The 13,911-nt window shown below is 33.3% G+C and overlaps 1 protein-coding gene across 5 annotated transcripts in view; it reads left to right on the top strand.

Annotated features, from left to right (window-relative positions):
* The first annotated feature begins 6,007 nt into the window (after positions 1 to 6,007).
* LOC105338262 (uncharacterized) overlaps positions 6,008 to 13,911 on the top strand; it is a 21,699-nt gene continuing 13,795 nt past the window's right edge. For 3 of the 5 annotated variants that reach the window (XM_066084244.1, XM_020071417.3, XM_020071416.3), the window contains exons 1-3: positions 6,008 to 6,119; positions 7,029 to 7,099; positions 11,725 to 11,938. In XM_066084244.1, coding sequence (XP_065940316.1) covers positions 6,027 to 6,119; positions 7,029 to 7,099; positions 11,725 to 11,938 — 378 coding nt within the window. In that variant the 5' untranslated portion in view covers positions 6,008 to 6,026. The other 2 variants (XM_020071418.3, XM_020071419.3) reach the window with 2 other exon arrangements.

The following is a 13,911-nucleotide window of genomic DNA, read 5'->3' as shown; positions in this document are numbered from 1 at the left end:
CATGTACAAGAGGGGAAGAGTTGGATGACTGAAAGAAGACAGACATAAACATTATATGCATGGAATGTACATGCCAAAATAAGCAGTTTTAAATACAATCATACTTAAATTATTTCTCTAAAAATAATATTTTCGATCCAAAGAAAATGGTGTCGATAATTAAAAGCTTTTTATATCAGTTTAACTGATCATGATTGAATATTATGTTTATTTTGGTCCATTCCGACGATTACGGCATGCCTAGACTGGCTATTCCCACAACAATGATTTGCCATATAAAGTCATGTCAAAATTTGACAAACTTGTAAACTTTACATTTGTATCATGCCAGAAATGCTATTTCCGAGCTTAAAGATACAAATGCAGAAACTACAGATTGAAAATGCGCAAAGTTGGAGGTTTTAAAAGAGGCTGTCTGTAATCATCGAGAAATTTTTGGAAAGTGCAAATTTTTTTATCAAAACATCCTATGATTACATATAGCATTATTGATAAATTCAATATAAACACAAATGTGAGACATTTAAATGCGTTCCTTACAATTTTATGCATCGTTTTGTTGTTACCGTGGTAACGGCTCCAGACTCTTGGAAAAAAAACCGTCAAATGTGCCACATTAAATGCCAAATTATTTATAGTTGGAATTGTAAAATACATTTTTTATATGTTTAAGGAAAACGAACAGAGCTCATTAACAAAAAGAAGATGGATGAATAAGGCGTGTAAAATGCCCATATGAGAAATAACTAGATACTGCAAAATTAAAATATATCATTAAATCAACTTTTTTAAAAAATAAATTAAAAACAATGTATATTTAACGTAACATCGCTTTGTAACCCTTAAATATTTTAAATACACGTAATAGGTTGATTTAAACTGGCGTATGCGCGTCAAAACATCCAAATAGTGTCAATTTTACAACTTCAATGCATTTTCTTTCGTAGAGTGGGTCTGAGCTCCATATTTTTGTCATAGTCTAAATGCGGTTTAATGGAATTTAAACCGATTTTAATCAACAAAAATGTGGAGAGATGACCCACTATACTTTAAAAATGTCATTTTGTAGCCCAACAATTGAACGTTTTAAAAAAATATTACTAAAACCGATTTGGTTTGACTTTTCCGATCGCGTCGCGTTCAACTTTTTCAGCTACGTCATACATAAACAATACCCGCACCTTAACCACAGTTTTTTTATTGGTGGATTCAGCTTACCGCTGATTGGCTGCTGGTTAACTAAGACTAAATTATGCACGGACAGAACAACAACATATCAGAGAATGAAAAATTCACATGGGTACTCGTGACTGTCGAAATTGGGCTATTTTTCGAAAGTGTACACTTGTGATAAAACAATACATACGGTACATAACATATATAGCTGTAGCTCTGTGTATAAATTTTGGGTTAGAAAATATAAAGCTACAGTGCATACAATACTTACATGTACAAAAAAACTTTACGGCAATTTGCCGCGTATAAAAATAACACTATTTTTTAAAAATATTTACATCATACCATACCACATTTTGTGAAAATAATCCATTTAAATAATTCTTCATTTAGTTTACTACTGTTAATAATTGTAGCTTTACCCGCCCCAAACTTTCTCCTATTAAACAACCTTTAACCGTACTCGGAAAGCGGATCAAGAACTGTATTTTTTTTTATGTAAACAAACCAGTGTTCATGTATGGAGCGGGTGATCGGGGGTTCAGAGACAGGTAAAATAAAGAAATCTGCAGTAAATGGTTTGTGGATATTTTAGTATATATATTTACACCGAAAGTGATAGGGCAACAGAAGAGAAACGAATCGGACACTTGCCTAATGAAGACGCACATGTACAAACCTCCTTGCACTCTCCACTTCCGTCTCGTTCTTTCACACCATCGTTCAATACTTTTATTGACTGTCGATTGCCGATCGAAAGGTGTAGAAATCGAGGAATTCATACCTATCACTTTGACTGGCAAGTTAGTAGGTAATACATGTGCATTATACATTTACGGTATTTACATGAAATGAACGCTTAGCACATGCAACTTTTAAATATTATATTTTTTATAACGCCGTACTCTGGACCGTAGCTTGAGGCTATGGTTTAACGCCCGTTTACAGAGAGAGAGAGAGAGAGAGAGAGAGAGTTTAGCACAGAATTTAAACATACGGGATAGTCGATTTTGATTCTGAGAAATCCTTCAGCTCTGGCATTGCATAAGCGTATACTGATAACTCGGCCTAAAAATAGGAGTTATTAAACCAATCATATAGTTTTCACACCGGCGGCGTGTATAATTTATGCATGACGTAGCTGACAGAAATGATCGTGACGCTATAGGAAAAGTCAAACCAAATCGGTTTTGATAATAATACAAGTCCGTAAATTCGTTGCCAACGTCTCATATAGCATTTAAACACCGGACTTTGTTGTGTATGAAATGGCCCAGTGGTTAGAGCAACAGACATTAGACGACTTTATAGAACTTGGGTTTATAGGTTGTGGGTTCGATACCACCAAAACTTTAGGATTTTTAACATTTTTTTCTTATCTTTTTTGAAATATCTCAAACTGATTATGGTTAGAAATTATATACCCTTTGCCCTTTTGTAAACTTGTATCTGATTCATAACATATCAAATATATTTAATTGAAAAAATGTTAAATTTGAAATTGTATTTTACGACTAAACCAAATGGGCAGTTGCGCCATCTTATTCCCCCATCTTCTTATTAACAAATAATTTAAATATTTTTCCAAACTTGGCTGCCATGGAAACCAAAATAACCTGACATTTTTTACAACTGAAAATTCAATAAAACAACCAATTTTTAAGCTACGATATTTCAGTGGCACAACTTGATATGGTACAATCTTTCATATAGGAAGAAAAAACACATTTTAGACTTTTATTTCAAAAAATAAAATCAGTTAAACAACTTTCCTTTTTTTCCTGGCCTGACAAAAAAATCCCATTTTCCACCAAATTTACCCATATTTTCATATTAAAAAGAAAAGGTTACATGACTTTGAGCATAATATGAAAATTAAAATCAAATGATTTCTTTTGAGAACAGACTTCAACAGGGTTCATTCACTTCAACAATAGCAAGAAAAATACAAAAATGTAGATTTCAACCACAATTAATCAATTTGTGGTATCTAAGGAAAAGCATTTTCTTAGTTACCAGAATGAATTTTTACATTCAAAACCAGCAACTGATAGCATAATAAGAGTGTGTGTCCTCCTTATATGTTGTTTACAAGATAAAGAATTACTTTTAAAGAACATGCTGTTTACAGATATGAAGGATTAATATTTGCCGTTACTATGGCAACGGGAAAACAGCAATGATTTGTACAGAAACATCGCTTGATTAAAGGCGTTTTAAAATAAAAAAAAATACATATATCTGTTTACAGTATTATCTCTGTAATATTATTTTGTTATTACTTGTTTAAGTAGAAAAAAAAATGTCCCCTGGAAAATCAAAAATATGAAATTTTGAGAATTTAGATAAATTTCTATAAAATATTTTGTAACAAGTAATGTATCCTTCACTGTACCATGGTTCCGAGAGCAGAGTTGGGAAAGAAAAGGAATTGTGCACTTCCATATTTTAGATATTGTATACCCATAGATATTTGTGAAAAAGTTGAAAATACAACATTTCATGAATTTCATGGTAACACGGTGTGTTGCCATAGAAACACACGCGCAGTTTTTTTGTAATTTTTCACTTTTAATGATTTATTATCACTGTACACAAAAGTGTGAAAGTTTTGTTCTAATTCGTGATTTTTGCACTTTCCACTTTTAAAAAGATAATTCTCAATGGTTATTGACAGCCTCTCTTAGTTAACTTTAAAAAAAAAACAACCAAGCTGCAAATTGGTCACCATACGAAGGAAATGAGTCAAATAAGTCTAGAAGGTTTTGTTCCCGAGTTTTTATAAGTTACACGATCAGAATTACACACATTCATATTCAGGCTCACACAGCAATCAGATCGATACAATTGCAATTAAGTTACCATGTCTGGATTTTTTTTACACGATTACCCTCTACAGTTAAGGCTAAAATTGCGAAAAATGACGGGGAACAGTTAATCAACTTTTAATGCAGAGTTATATCTAAATTACAATTTGTAGCCGATGTAAACCCTCACAACAATCAAAGTATTGAAACTGTCAGTGGGAGCAAATTCGTTTACATGAATTATAAAATATAAAAGGAGGGACGCTCTTCCGGTTATTCGATCCGTGCTATACTTATGCATATATAATATATACAGTAAAATCCTATTGCAGAGCTATTGAGGGTATTTTATACTCTCAGTGACATTATTTTCCATGACAACATACATGTATATATACTTTGAAAAAAAATAAATTCTTTGTTTTAAAGTTTCTTCTAAAGCATTAAAATTTGTCAAATTTATTAGTTAGTTGGACTATATTATGGTATTTATGCCATTAAGACCAAAATAATACATGTATACGGCGACTATACTAGCACGAGGGCTAATACCAGTGAAATAAAGGAGAAAATACTTCGTGATAGGTATAAAAATAAATGTCAAAACTAGTGACAAATATTCTTAAAGAAGTCAAGGTGGTATACGGGACATCTGTCAATATTAATGTGGATTAAAGTTACTGTACATTATAATTAAAAAGAAACTTTTACCGGTTTAGAATTTTCAAACCATCCAATAATTAACCAAAACATACGTTTTAAAAATATTTTAGAAAGGTGAAAATCTTTTTTTTTTTTAAATCCCCAACGGGATTCGAACTCGTGGCGTATATACAGAATATTAGTGAACCTTCTAACACATTACGCTACGCTATTAGTTGAAAATTTTGGAAAAGAAACTGTTTATAAAATTACACTTCATTTTATTGTTTATTTCGATGAATAGTACGTCACAACATAAAGATGTCCCATACCACCTTAAATCAATTGTGGAGCACATGCCCCAGTGGTCATAGGCAAAATGTCGCTTGTTCAAACCCCGCTGTGGTCACATGATGTTGTGCACTTAGACAGGGCACTTATTCTACGTTTACATAGTCCATCCAGCTGAAATTGGATACCGGCCTTCGCTGTGAGTTAACCTGCGATGGACTATTCACGGTCCCATCCGGGGGGGGGGGGGGGGTCAATGACTTTCATCCGCTTAGCACCAATAAAACCAGCCAGGGATATGTAGTGTGCGTAAATGCGCCTTCATGGCACGGAGAGGGATTTAATTTAGTTAACATGTAACTTAACCAGTGAATGCATTGGTTATGGTTTGTATAATTAGATATATTTTATGATACCTGTTCACCCAAACTTTTACACCTATACTTACTTCTCATCTTACCTGTAAAGATGTATGACTGTATGACGCTTATAACACGCTAAATTTGAATGACATCCTTTTGAAGTAAAACTCCTATAAAATGTTAAATCCGTGAATATATTTAAAATATGATAAGTTTTCATTTACATTAATATTTCAAAGTGTATATTTCAAAGTGTATAAACAAAAAGTATTTCGGCTTGAGAGAGGAACTTTGGAAAGAAATAAAGATGTAACTAATATAACACTATATATTTTCATATTTTGTTATACTATATATTATTTACATTGTCAGGTGCTTGAAAATGGGACTTTCCCTTTCCATCATCCTCCCCAATCATTGACCTCTAGGTATTAACTCCTTTTTTCATCTTTTTATGGCATATTTCTGATCTAATTTATACCATCATTGCGAAAAATTACCTATAAAACAAACAATTTATGAAAATCATTCTCAGCTATCTAAATAAATGGGTATGATATTTCATAAAATGTTTGCTTGCAAGATTTGTTTATCAGCAAGTTCCCGCGTATGCATATTCATCTTAAATTCAATTAGGCATTTTTTAACTTCTTAGCCTTTTTTCAATTTTATCCGAATATGAATTATTGTTGTAAGAAGACATTTGATTGGTTCCCTCTCACCCAATCGCGAATTATCTCATTCCTTGATGGATGCAATTACTACGTTTGTGTCGAGGTGCGCCAGTACGCTAAAATTTGACTTTCTGTGGGATAAAACGGCCAAAACGACAAGCAGTAATGTGAGGGTTACTATTGTGTATTTTGTTATATACCGTGAATCATATACCTTCATTTTTTCTTTCAAAATTGATATTTATTCATACATTTGAAAATTAAAATACACAATGCCGCCATCTTGATGTGTGTTTCGGTCCAAAAATTATGTCAAACGACCAAGCTGTCATTTTACTTGATGATATAGCTATTATATTTCATTTTGATGAGTCAAGATTAAGTGTTTTAATGTGCTATTTGTTTGATCCGTTGATAATAATTCTTACGTAAGGAATTATTGTAAGTTTCACTTATCATTAATGACTGGCACGTGTACAGATTGGTGTTTGTTGTCTTACAAACTGGTCGTGTCAGGTTTATTTAAAACAAATGACTGGTTAAGAAATGATCACATGTTTATTGAGATCAAAGAATATAGACATCATTGATGAACCAAGCATTTGGCATGGTCACAGTCAAACATAAGTAAAGTAGATAATAATATATGCAAGAAACACAAAACCTTTATTCATATATTTGAACTTTTGACCCAATGTTCATGAATTAATTTGTAGATGCATAAATTCACATGCTGTAATTATTGAATTAGATAGTTTTTAAAATGGACACTATTAAAGAAACCAATTTTTGTGTGTCTGGAGCTTCTTCACATCTCATTCACCAAAGCAAAACAAAAAAGTGGGGGGGGGGGGGGAATTGGAAACAAATAAATTGGTTTGGTAATCTTCAACTTCAAGGCATCCATGCGAAGCTATAAGCATTTTTTTGTGCATATGGTCCACAAAGCACTTCTCTTTCAAAGAAACTCTATATTGTCGATATGAAATTCAAATACTGTATAAGAAAACAGGAAATAGTCTTCATCATTAGAAAGTGAATTTAACATGAAATCTAATGGTTTTATTTTCTTTTAGATGCCTCGAAGACGTAGCCCAAGCCCAGGTTATGTGGACCATCACAGAAAAAGACGACATGATTCCAGAAGGTATAAAAAGAGGAAATTTTTTTGTTTTTCCCCCACCTCTGCACCATACTGTGGAATCATTAGATTTCGTGGTGGTTGAATTTTCTTGGAATTAACATCATCAACAAGTTAATAAAATAGGGTTATAAAGTCACACATACGCTTTTGAAGGGGTATTAAAAAATACTCAAAAATACCTCCCCACACACTTATAAAACATCATGAAAAATAGCCCATACAAATTTTAATGATTCCATCCACAGTATATTATTTTTTAAGACCTTATGGTCTTTATTTTTTTGGGAGGAGGGGGGAGGGGGGCTCAGATTTATGTCTCCTATTCGCTGTGTGAATGATTCTCATCTACATGTTCCTCCAGTGTATTGAACTTGCACATTTTTAAACTTAGAGCAAGAATTTAAGCTCAGCCAGCATAACACATTGAGAAATGAAGATGAATAGTGGGAAAGGATAAAATGTGTGATCCAACTTAAATATTCATGCATTCTTTCTGTGGAGATTACCAGTGAATTCATTGCAACTTACATCTTGCAACCAAGCCATTGTATAAAACCTTTAATGAATGCAAGAGTCATTAATGGAATTTAATGAGATTTATTAATTTTTCAAACATTTCAACGTTTTCTTGGATATAATTAAATAAAGGTTTGCAGTATACAGAATGTGATAAGATAAATGAAGATTTGTCAAATAATAAATAATTAGATAAAGGTTTGCAGTAGACAATGTAATAAGATAAATGAAGATATGCCAGTCATTAAATTGAGTAAGTTCATACACTTCTCATATTTGCCAGAGCAAACGAACACAATGTAAATACTTATTATATGTTATATGTTGTATTTGAAATAATTTTAAATGTTCTAAAGATGGATGGAGGAGGGAGTGTGGTTTGAACTTAATTGTCTGTCCATTTATTCTTCTTTTTGAAAAAAGGTATACCATATTAACTTTCATGCAAATTGCACATTCAATCCTGTTGCAACTATATTATGCCCCAAATTATTGCTGATTCTGAAAGAAAAATCACACACTTTGAATAACTGTGTCAAAAATTGGTCAAGTGATTCTATTTTTGGATTATCGAGATCAAGAGATACTAGTATAGACAACACGACACAAAGAGATCTATTGAATCACATTGAAAATACTGTAAGTACCAGGAAAATAGTGAAAAGCATTCCTCCACATTTTAACATTAAATGGTACCTATTTTTTCAATAGATGAATATAAGATCAACATGGTCAATAAAAATCATATCTGTATTGAATGACTCTATTATGTGACCGTTTATGGCATTTCTCTAAGTAGTTTTGTCTTTGAAATTCTGAGAAAGAAATGTCATTGATTTCTGGGTTCAGAATTTAAAAGGAACATTTTTATGATTAAGTATTGAATCTTAAGGTGTAATTTCATTAAGAATACTGAACAAAAAGTTAAAGAAGGTACAAATGGCTGGTAGTGAGTGTGTCGAGTATAGAGCATTGAGTTTAACCCAGAATCAAGTGGACAGAAAATGGCCATTCAGGGAATGTTGTAAATCAGACGTTTGAATTCGAGATATAGAAGCAAAACAACACTAGCGAAATATTTGAATATTGATTTTTGTTCTTTACAGTAACACTAGTTGATTTTGATTTAGCTGCAAAGGAAAAAAAAATTAACGGAGATAATTTCAGTTATTTTAAACAGCTGAAATCTTAACATATATATACAACATGTACAATATTACCAGAATACATGTTATTGCATACGTTTAACAAAGAAAAGTAATTCATTTATGTGCTCTTGGACAAGTTCTATCTGAGTTATGGAACATTTTGCTGTTTTACATCAGTTTGTCTTGTGTACTTTTTTTTATTTTATGTCGTCTACAAATTTATCAATTTCCATCCTATTCCTTTGAAATGAGTAATTGCAAGCTTGAAGAAGCCTCCTGTGTTATTTCACGAGACTCCTGTCTGAGTTTTGTAATTTCTGTGAAGTCTCGGTCAACAAACTTTTTAACATTCTGATGTTCTCAAAACTACTTTATTGGATAAATTTAGAACATGACATGACTGATGGAGAAAATCATCAATAAAGAATTTATGCCCCACCCCCTACACACATCTTTATGAGAGAGGCCCTAAAGTACTGAGATAATGCATTTTTTATCATCCTTTGTCTTATATCTAAGATTCTAAGAGACAAACTGTTTTCAGAAATATACAAAGAAGAGATGGATTCGTTTTAAAGATGGTGGTCTTCTTGGTAAAAACCATGTGAATTTTTTGTGTTTTTGACAATGAAATTTTGATCTTGCCCCTGATGGTCAAGGATCTTGCCCCTGATGGTCAAGGATCTTGCCCCTGATGGTCAAGGGATACTGATCAAATGAATATTACAACCTTTTACAGGATGGAATTGAATATGTTTAATTTTTTACATTGGATATTCTTAATAACTTGAATATATTTGCTCTTATGGTGTTATCAACAATGGTATCATATCTAGCATTAGAAAAATAAACATTGCATAGATCGGTATGGTTGGATGACCCGAGTTGTTACAATTGTATGAAGAATCATTATTTCCATCTGTCTGTCTGTTCCACTTAAATGGCTGGTTCATAACTATTAAAGAAGATATAAGTAAGACTGTAAGAGAGATATTTGTACATGTATACAGAAATATTTCATATGATGATATTTATACCGTAATAGTTAAGGAAAGTAGATTTGAAATGCCAAAAGGAAGTGTTTAAGAATAAGTCAGCAAAATTTTTATTTTATTAAAAGGAAAGCTTTATAACATAAATAGGACTGGAATATAACCAATTTTTGTTTAATATAACATTTTGTTGATTTTATTAATAATTTTTTTTCAAATATTTCAAAAAAGGCTCAGTCATTCATTAAAATTTTGAAAAATGATGTGCATAATCTGTAAATATCATTTGTGGTTTTGCTAAGAAAAACTTTATATAGTACTATACTTATTGATTTCAGACTTTATTCCTCTTTAAAATCATTGCTTTTGGTTGGAAAGACATTCTTCTAAATGCTTTGTTACTTGAAGCTATTGCGTTTTTTTCTTTGCTGCATAGGCCTGACAAAGTATGTGTAATTGTGGCGAGGGGGCTCTATAAATGTAGGAGATGCATACTGCACACGTTACTATTTATCTGAGCAGTTTCCAGGTATGAGTCACGATCCTCCCAGAACCAGGAATTACACAGCTAAAACCCTCATCACTTCATCATCATTCCACATCAACACACAAAGCAGCCGCTGTAATGGAGCAATTGAATGAATTTATCTCAAGTGTTGTGACCCATCCTACATGTTCTTCCGCACATTTATATATTTATTTACAAATTATGTACACCTTATTAACGTTGTTCTTTGTTTTGGTCCTGTAGGAGGGTTTTGTTCTATATTTCCAAAGAACAACCCCCCCCTTCCACCCAAATCTCCCATTCCTCCCACTCATAGATAATAGATAATGGGAAAGAATGTAAAAGAGAGAGAAAAAAAATCTCTATGAATATTACTGGGTTGCCATCATTTTGTATAAAGAATATTTTGCAGTAAGAATGCTGTAAAATAAATGCTATGCATTATTATTTATCTAGAAAACTCTCAGAAAAATACAAATGCAAAACATTATCAAGAAGTAGAGGTCAGAATCAAATAACAAATGCAACACAGGAAATAAATTGTCAAGAGGTGTCATGTGATATATATAAGCATCATTGAAATCTCCTATTTATAACATCAAAATGGTGTATGTATCAGTGCTTATCTTGTGAGGACACATATTCTGCAGTAGGGTCCGACTGATGCATGATGTGACATGGGTCCAGGGTATGGGATCCTTGTGCGCCCGAACACGAAGGTTAGAACCATAGAGATCTTAAAAGATTTATCATATCTGTATAGAAGTCACTCATGTTGATTTGTTCTGAATAATTTGTTCAAAACATTGGGGTTATTCCACATGACAATTGTCCTTAACATTCAGTATTGTGAAAATCTTTGGTGCAGAGTGTTTTTGGGTGTGCATTGTATTTAGAGATTTGTTGATTATAACAGTTAAAACTGTTCATTTTGATGATTTCAATGCTCATAGCTTGGGACTGTGGTTTTAAATGATGTTGTCTTGTACAACTCTACCAATATTTTAAGGTCTCGGACCCTTAGGCTCAAAGTATTTTTCATCATAAAAATATGGTTTGTCTTTCAAACAATTAATGAAATGAAACAAAAAGAAAATTATTCGTGGTATCCATGCGTTTTACAAAGTTATTGCAAATTTGCCCAAAATGGGTATACATGTAATGGATAAAAATTTCAAGTTGAGATCAATTTTAAAAAAAAAGTTGTACTGGCTAATTGGTGGCTCAATCCCCATTACCTTCATATACCGGTAGGTGAACCACTAAGCCAAGCATTTTGTTGAATAACTGATCGTAATATTAATACTAAAAGACTAATTAAGGCAGATTTATGGTACGAATAAAAATAATCCAGATAATTTAGAGTTATCGAACATGGCTAAAGAATGGAGATGGTTAAGGCTACATGTTTATGGTGCGATGGTAGTTTTTCAGCTATAATAATGGTTTTTCTTTTTCGAACAGCTATGACTATGGCTATGAGAAGAGAAGAAGAAACCATTCCAGGGATCGCTCCGCCACCCCAGACCGGCACGTCCATCGTCACCACAGAGACTCTGACAGCTACTCACCACATCGGAACAGCTACCACAGTCGCCATAGACACCACAAGCGACGGCGACATCGGAGAAGCTACCGTCACCACCACAAGTCCACCTACAGCTCAGCCTCTAGTCGGGTAGGTGTCGCTTCAGGCAGCGTGCATGTAGTTATCCCAGCTCGGTCTTTTCTGAGAGGTGTAATGGGAGCTAGGGAAAGCTGACCAAGATTACAAGGCCCTTTGAATATTAAATGGAGAAAAGTGATATCTTGTTGGGAGTTTTTGGTAAAACAAGGAGGAAGATGTATAAATTGCCATTGTTTTTTTTTTATCAAAATTTTATAACATAACATAATGTATTTTCTCGATTTGAATCATCTTTTTGCGTTTAAATTGATATAAACTTGGCCACTGTCAATCTTGGTCACTTTTAGAAGAGAAAAAAAAGGAGGGTGAGAGAAATGGCGAGATAGGTGTATAATGACCAGCAACTCTTTTTGTAGGTGATCAGAGGTAAGCTCTAAGAATGATCATCAGGGGGTCCCCAGTGTTAAGTTTGTAAAGCAAAAAGAGGATGATGCAAATATTTAAGACCAAACAAGAGGAACAGACATCCTCATGAACTGAAAAACAGTTTATAGAACTGTTGTAGAGTGTGTGTGTAAACATGTGCAAAAACATGCAGATGTTTATGTCTTGAGATACTAAGAACTGCCATATTGTTGCTAATAGTAAACATTGTCTCCAAAAATTTATTATTTTCCTCCGCATAGAACTTTCCAGAAATACTTCCGTAATAAAGATGTACGTCATAAGTATTAAGTAAGAATGGGCTAGGTTTCTCTAGAAATGTAACAGTGGGGGATGTTAGGTGAACTTTTACACTATCTTGTGTCCCATCGCTTATGCTGATCCACTGGCTGTCATTTCTCTTGGGGAAGAACCAAAAAGGTACTGGCTAGAGTCCCATGTTTAATCAAGTGTGTAGGCTCCAAGAACAAGGATAGAATGAGGATGCCATGATAACTCATGGGCATGGAAAAGGAGGGGTGCCAGTGGGGGTGTGTGAAGTGACACAATGCTAAGTAGAATGGACAACAGACTTATTTACAGTTGTGGATCAAACCACTTATATCTAGTATACATTCATATGCTCTTAATGATTAAAACCGATATCTAGATATTTATACATACAGTTAAACTTCGATATCTCGAACACTGATATCTCAAATACAATGGATATGTCAAAGTGATTTGTAAGTCCCAACCACTTATTTTTTAAGTATTCCACCCTTGATATCTCGAATAATCGGATGTCTCAAATTATTTAAACACTCCCATCTAGTTCAAGATAGCGAAGTTTGACTGTATATGACAAAAAATAAGCTACACAATGATAAATTTTCAGAAATTTAAAGTAATATTTTTTGTCATCTTATTTTGAAATGCACTGGGCTATTGATAAGCACATCTGTTTTTGACAATATGGGACTTTCCTGGGTTGCCTTTTTGAAAATTTTCAATTTTCCAATTTGGGCAAAGTTGAATATTTTTGTAGCATGCAGGCCATCTGTTTTGTGACAAATGCATTGTGGGCTGTAAAATTACACCCTGATGTGGTGCATTAAGTCCCAGAGATTTAATCAATAATCACACAGAATAAAAATGAGTTTTGGAGCATGGCTCGGTACAGTTTCCTGAGAGTTTGTGACCAGGTTTCATGGCTTTCCAACACTCCATTGATTTCCAATTGTGTAGTGTAGAAGATGAAGTGATAGGATCTTGCTTGCTCTAATGAAAATAATTGAAGTGCAGTTAAATTTCTTTGAGCTGTGGAGAGGTGTGTAAGTGTGTATCTTGGGAAGTGTTGATGCCGCTGTCACCCTCGGTCCTAGCGGTGTATTGAATTGATCAGGAGTCAATACTCTGTTGGTGTACAGATGGCCAAGAAATGAAAAGCCTTGTCATTGACTTTTGCATACAGTCCACAATGGCAATTTCAAGTGTAAGGAGAGCTCCATACGGGCTTCATGAATTATGTGTCGTAGGAGTAATGCCTCATCAGTGTACAGTAATAATTAGGGACTGGTCATTGAATCCAATGTAGGATG

Source organism: Magallana gigas, chromosome 5 (assembly GCF_963853765.1).
Source record: "Magallana gigas chromosome 5, xbMagGiga1.1, whole genome shotgun sequence".
In the NCBI taxonomy this organism is placed as follows: domain Eukaryota; kingdom Metazoa; phylum Mollusca; class Bivalvia; order Ostreida; family Ostreidae; genus Magallana; species Magallana gigas.
Note: the sequence above shows the minus strand (reverse complement) of the source record. Positions and strands in the feature narration are given on the sequence as shown.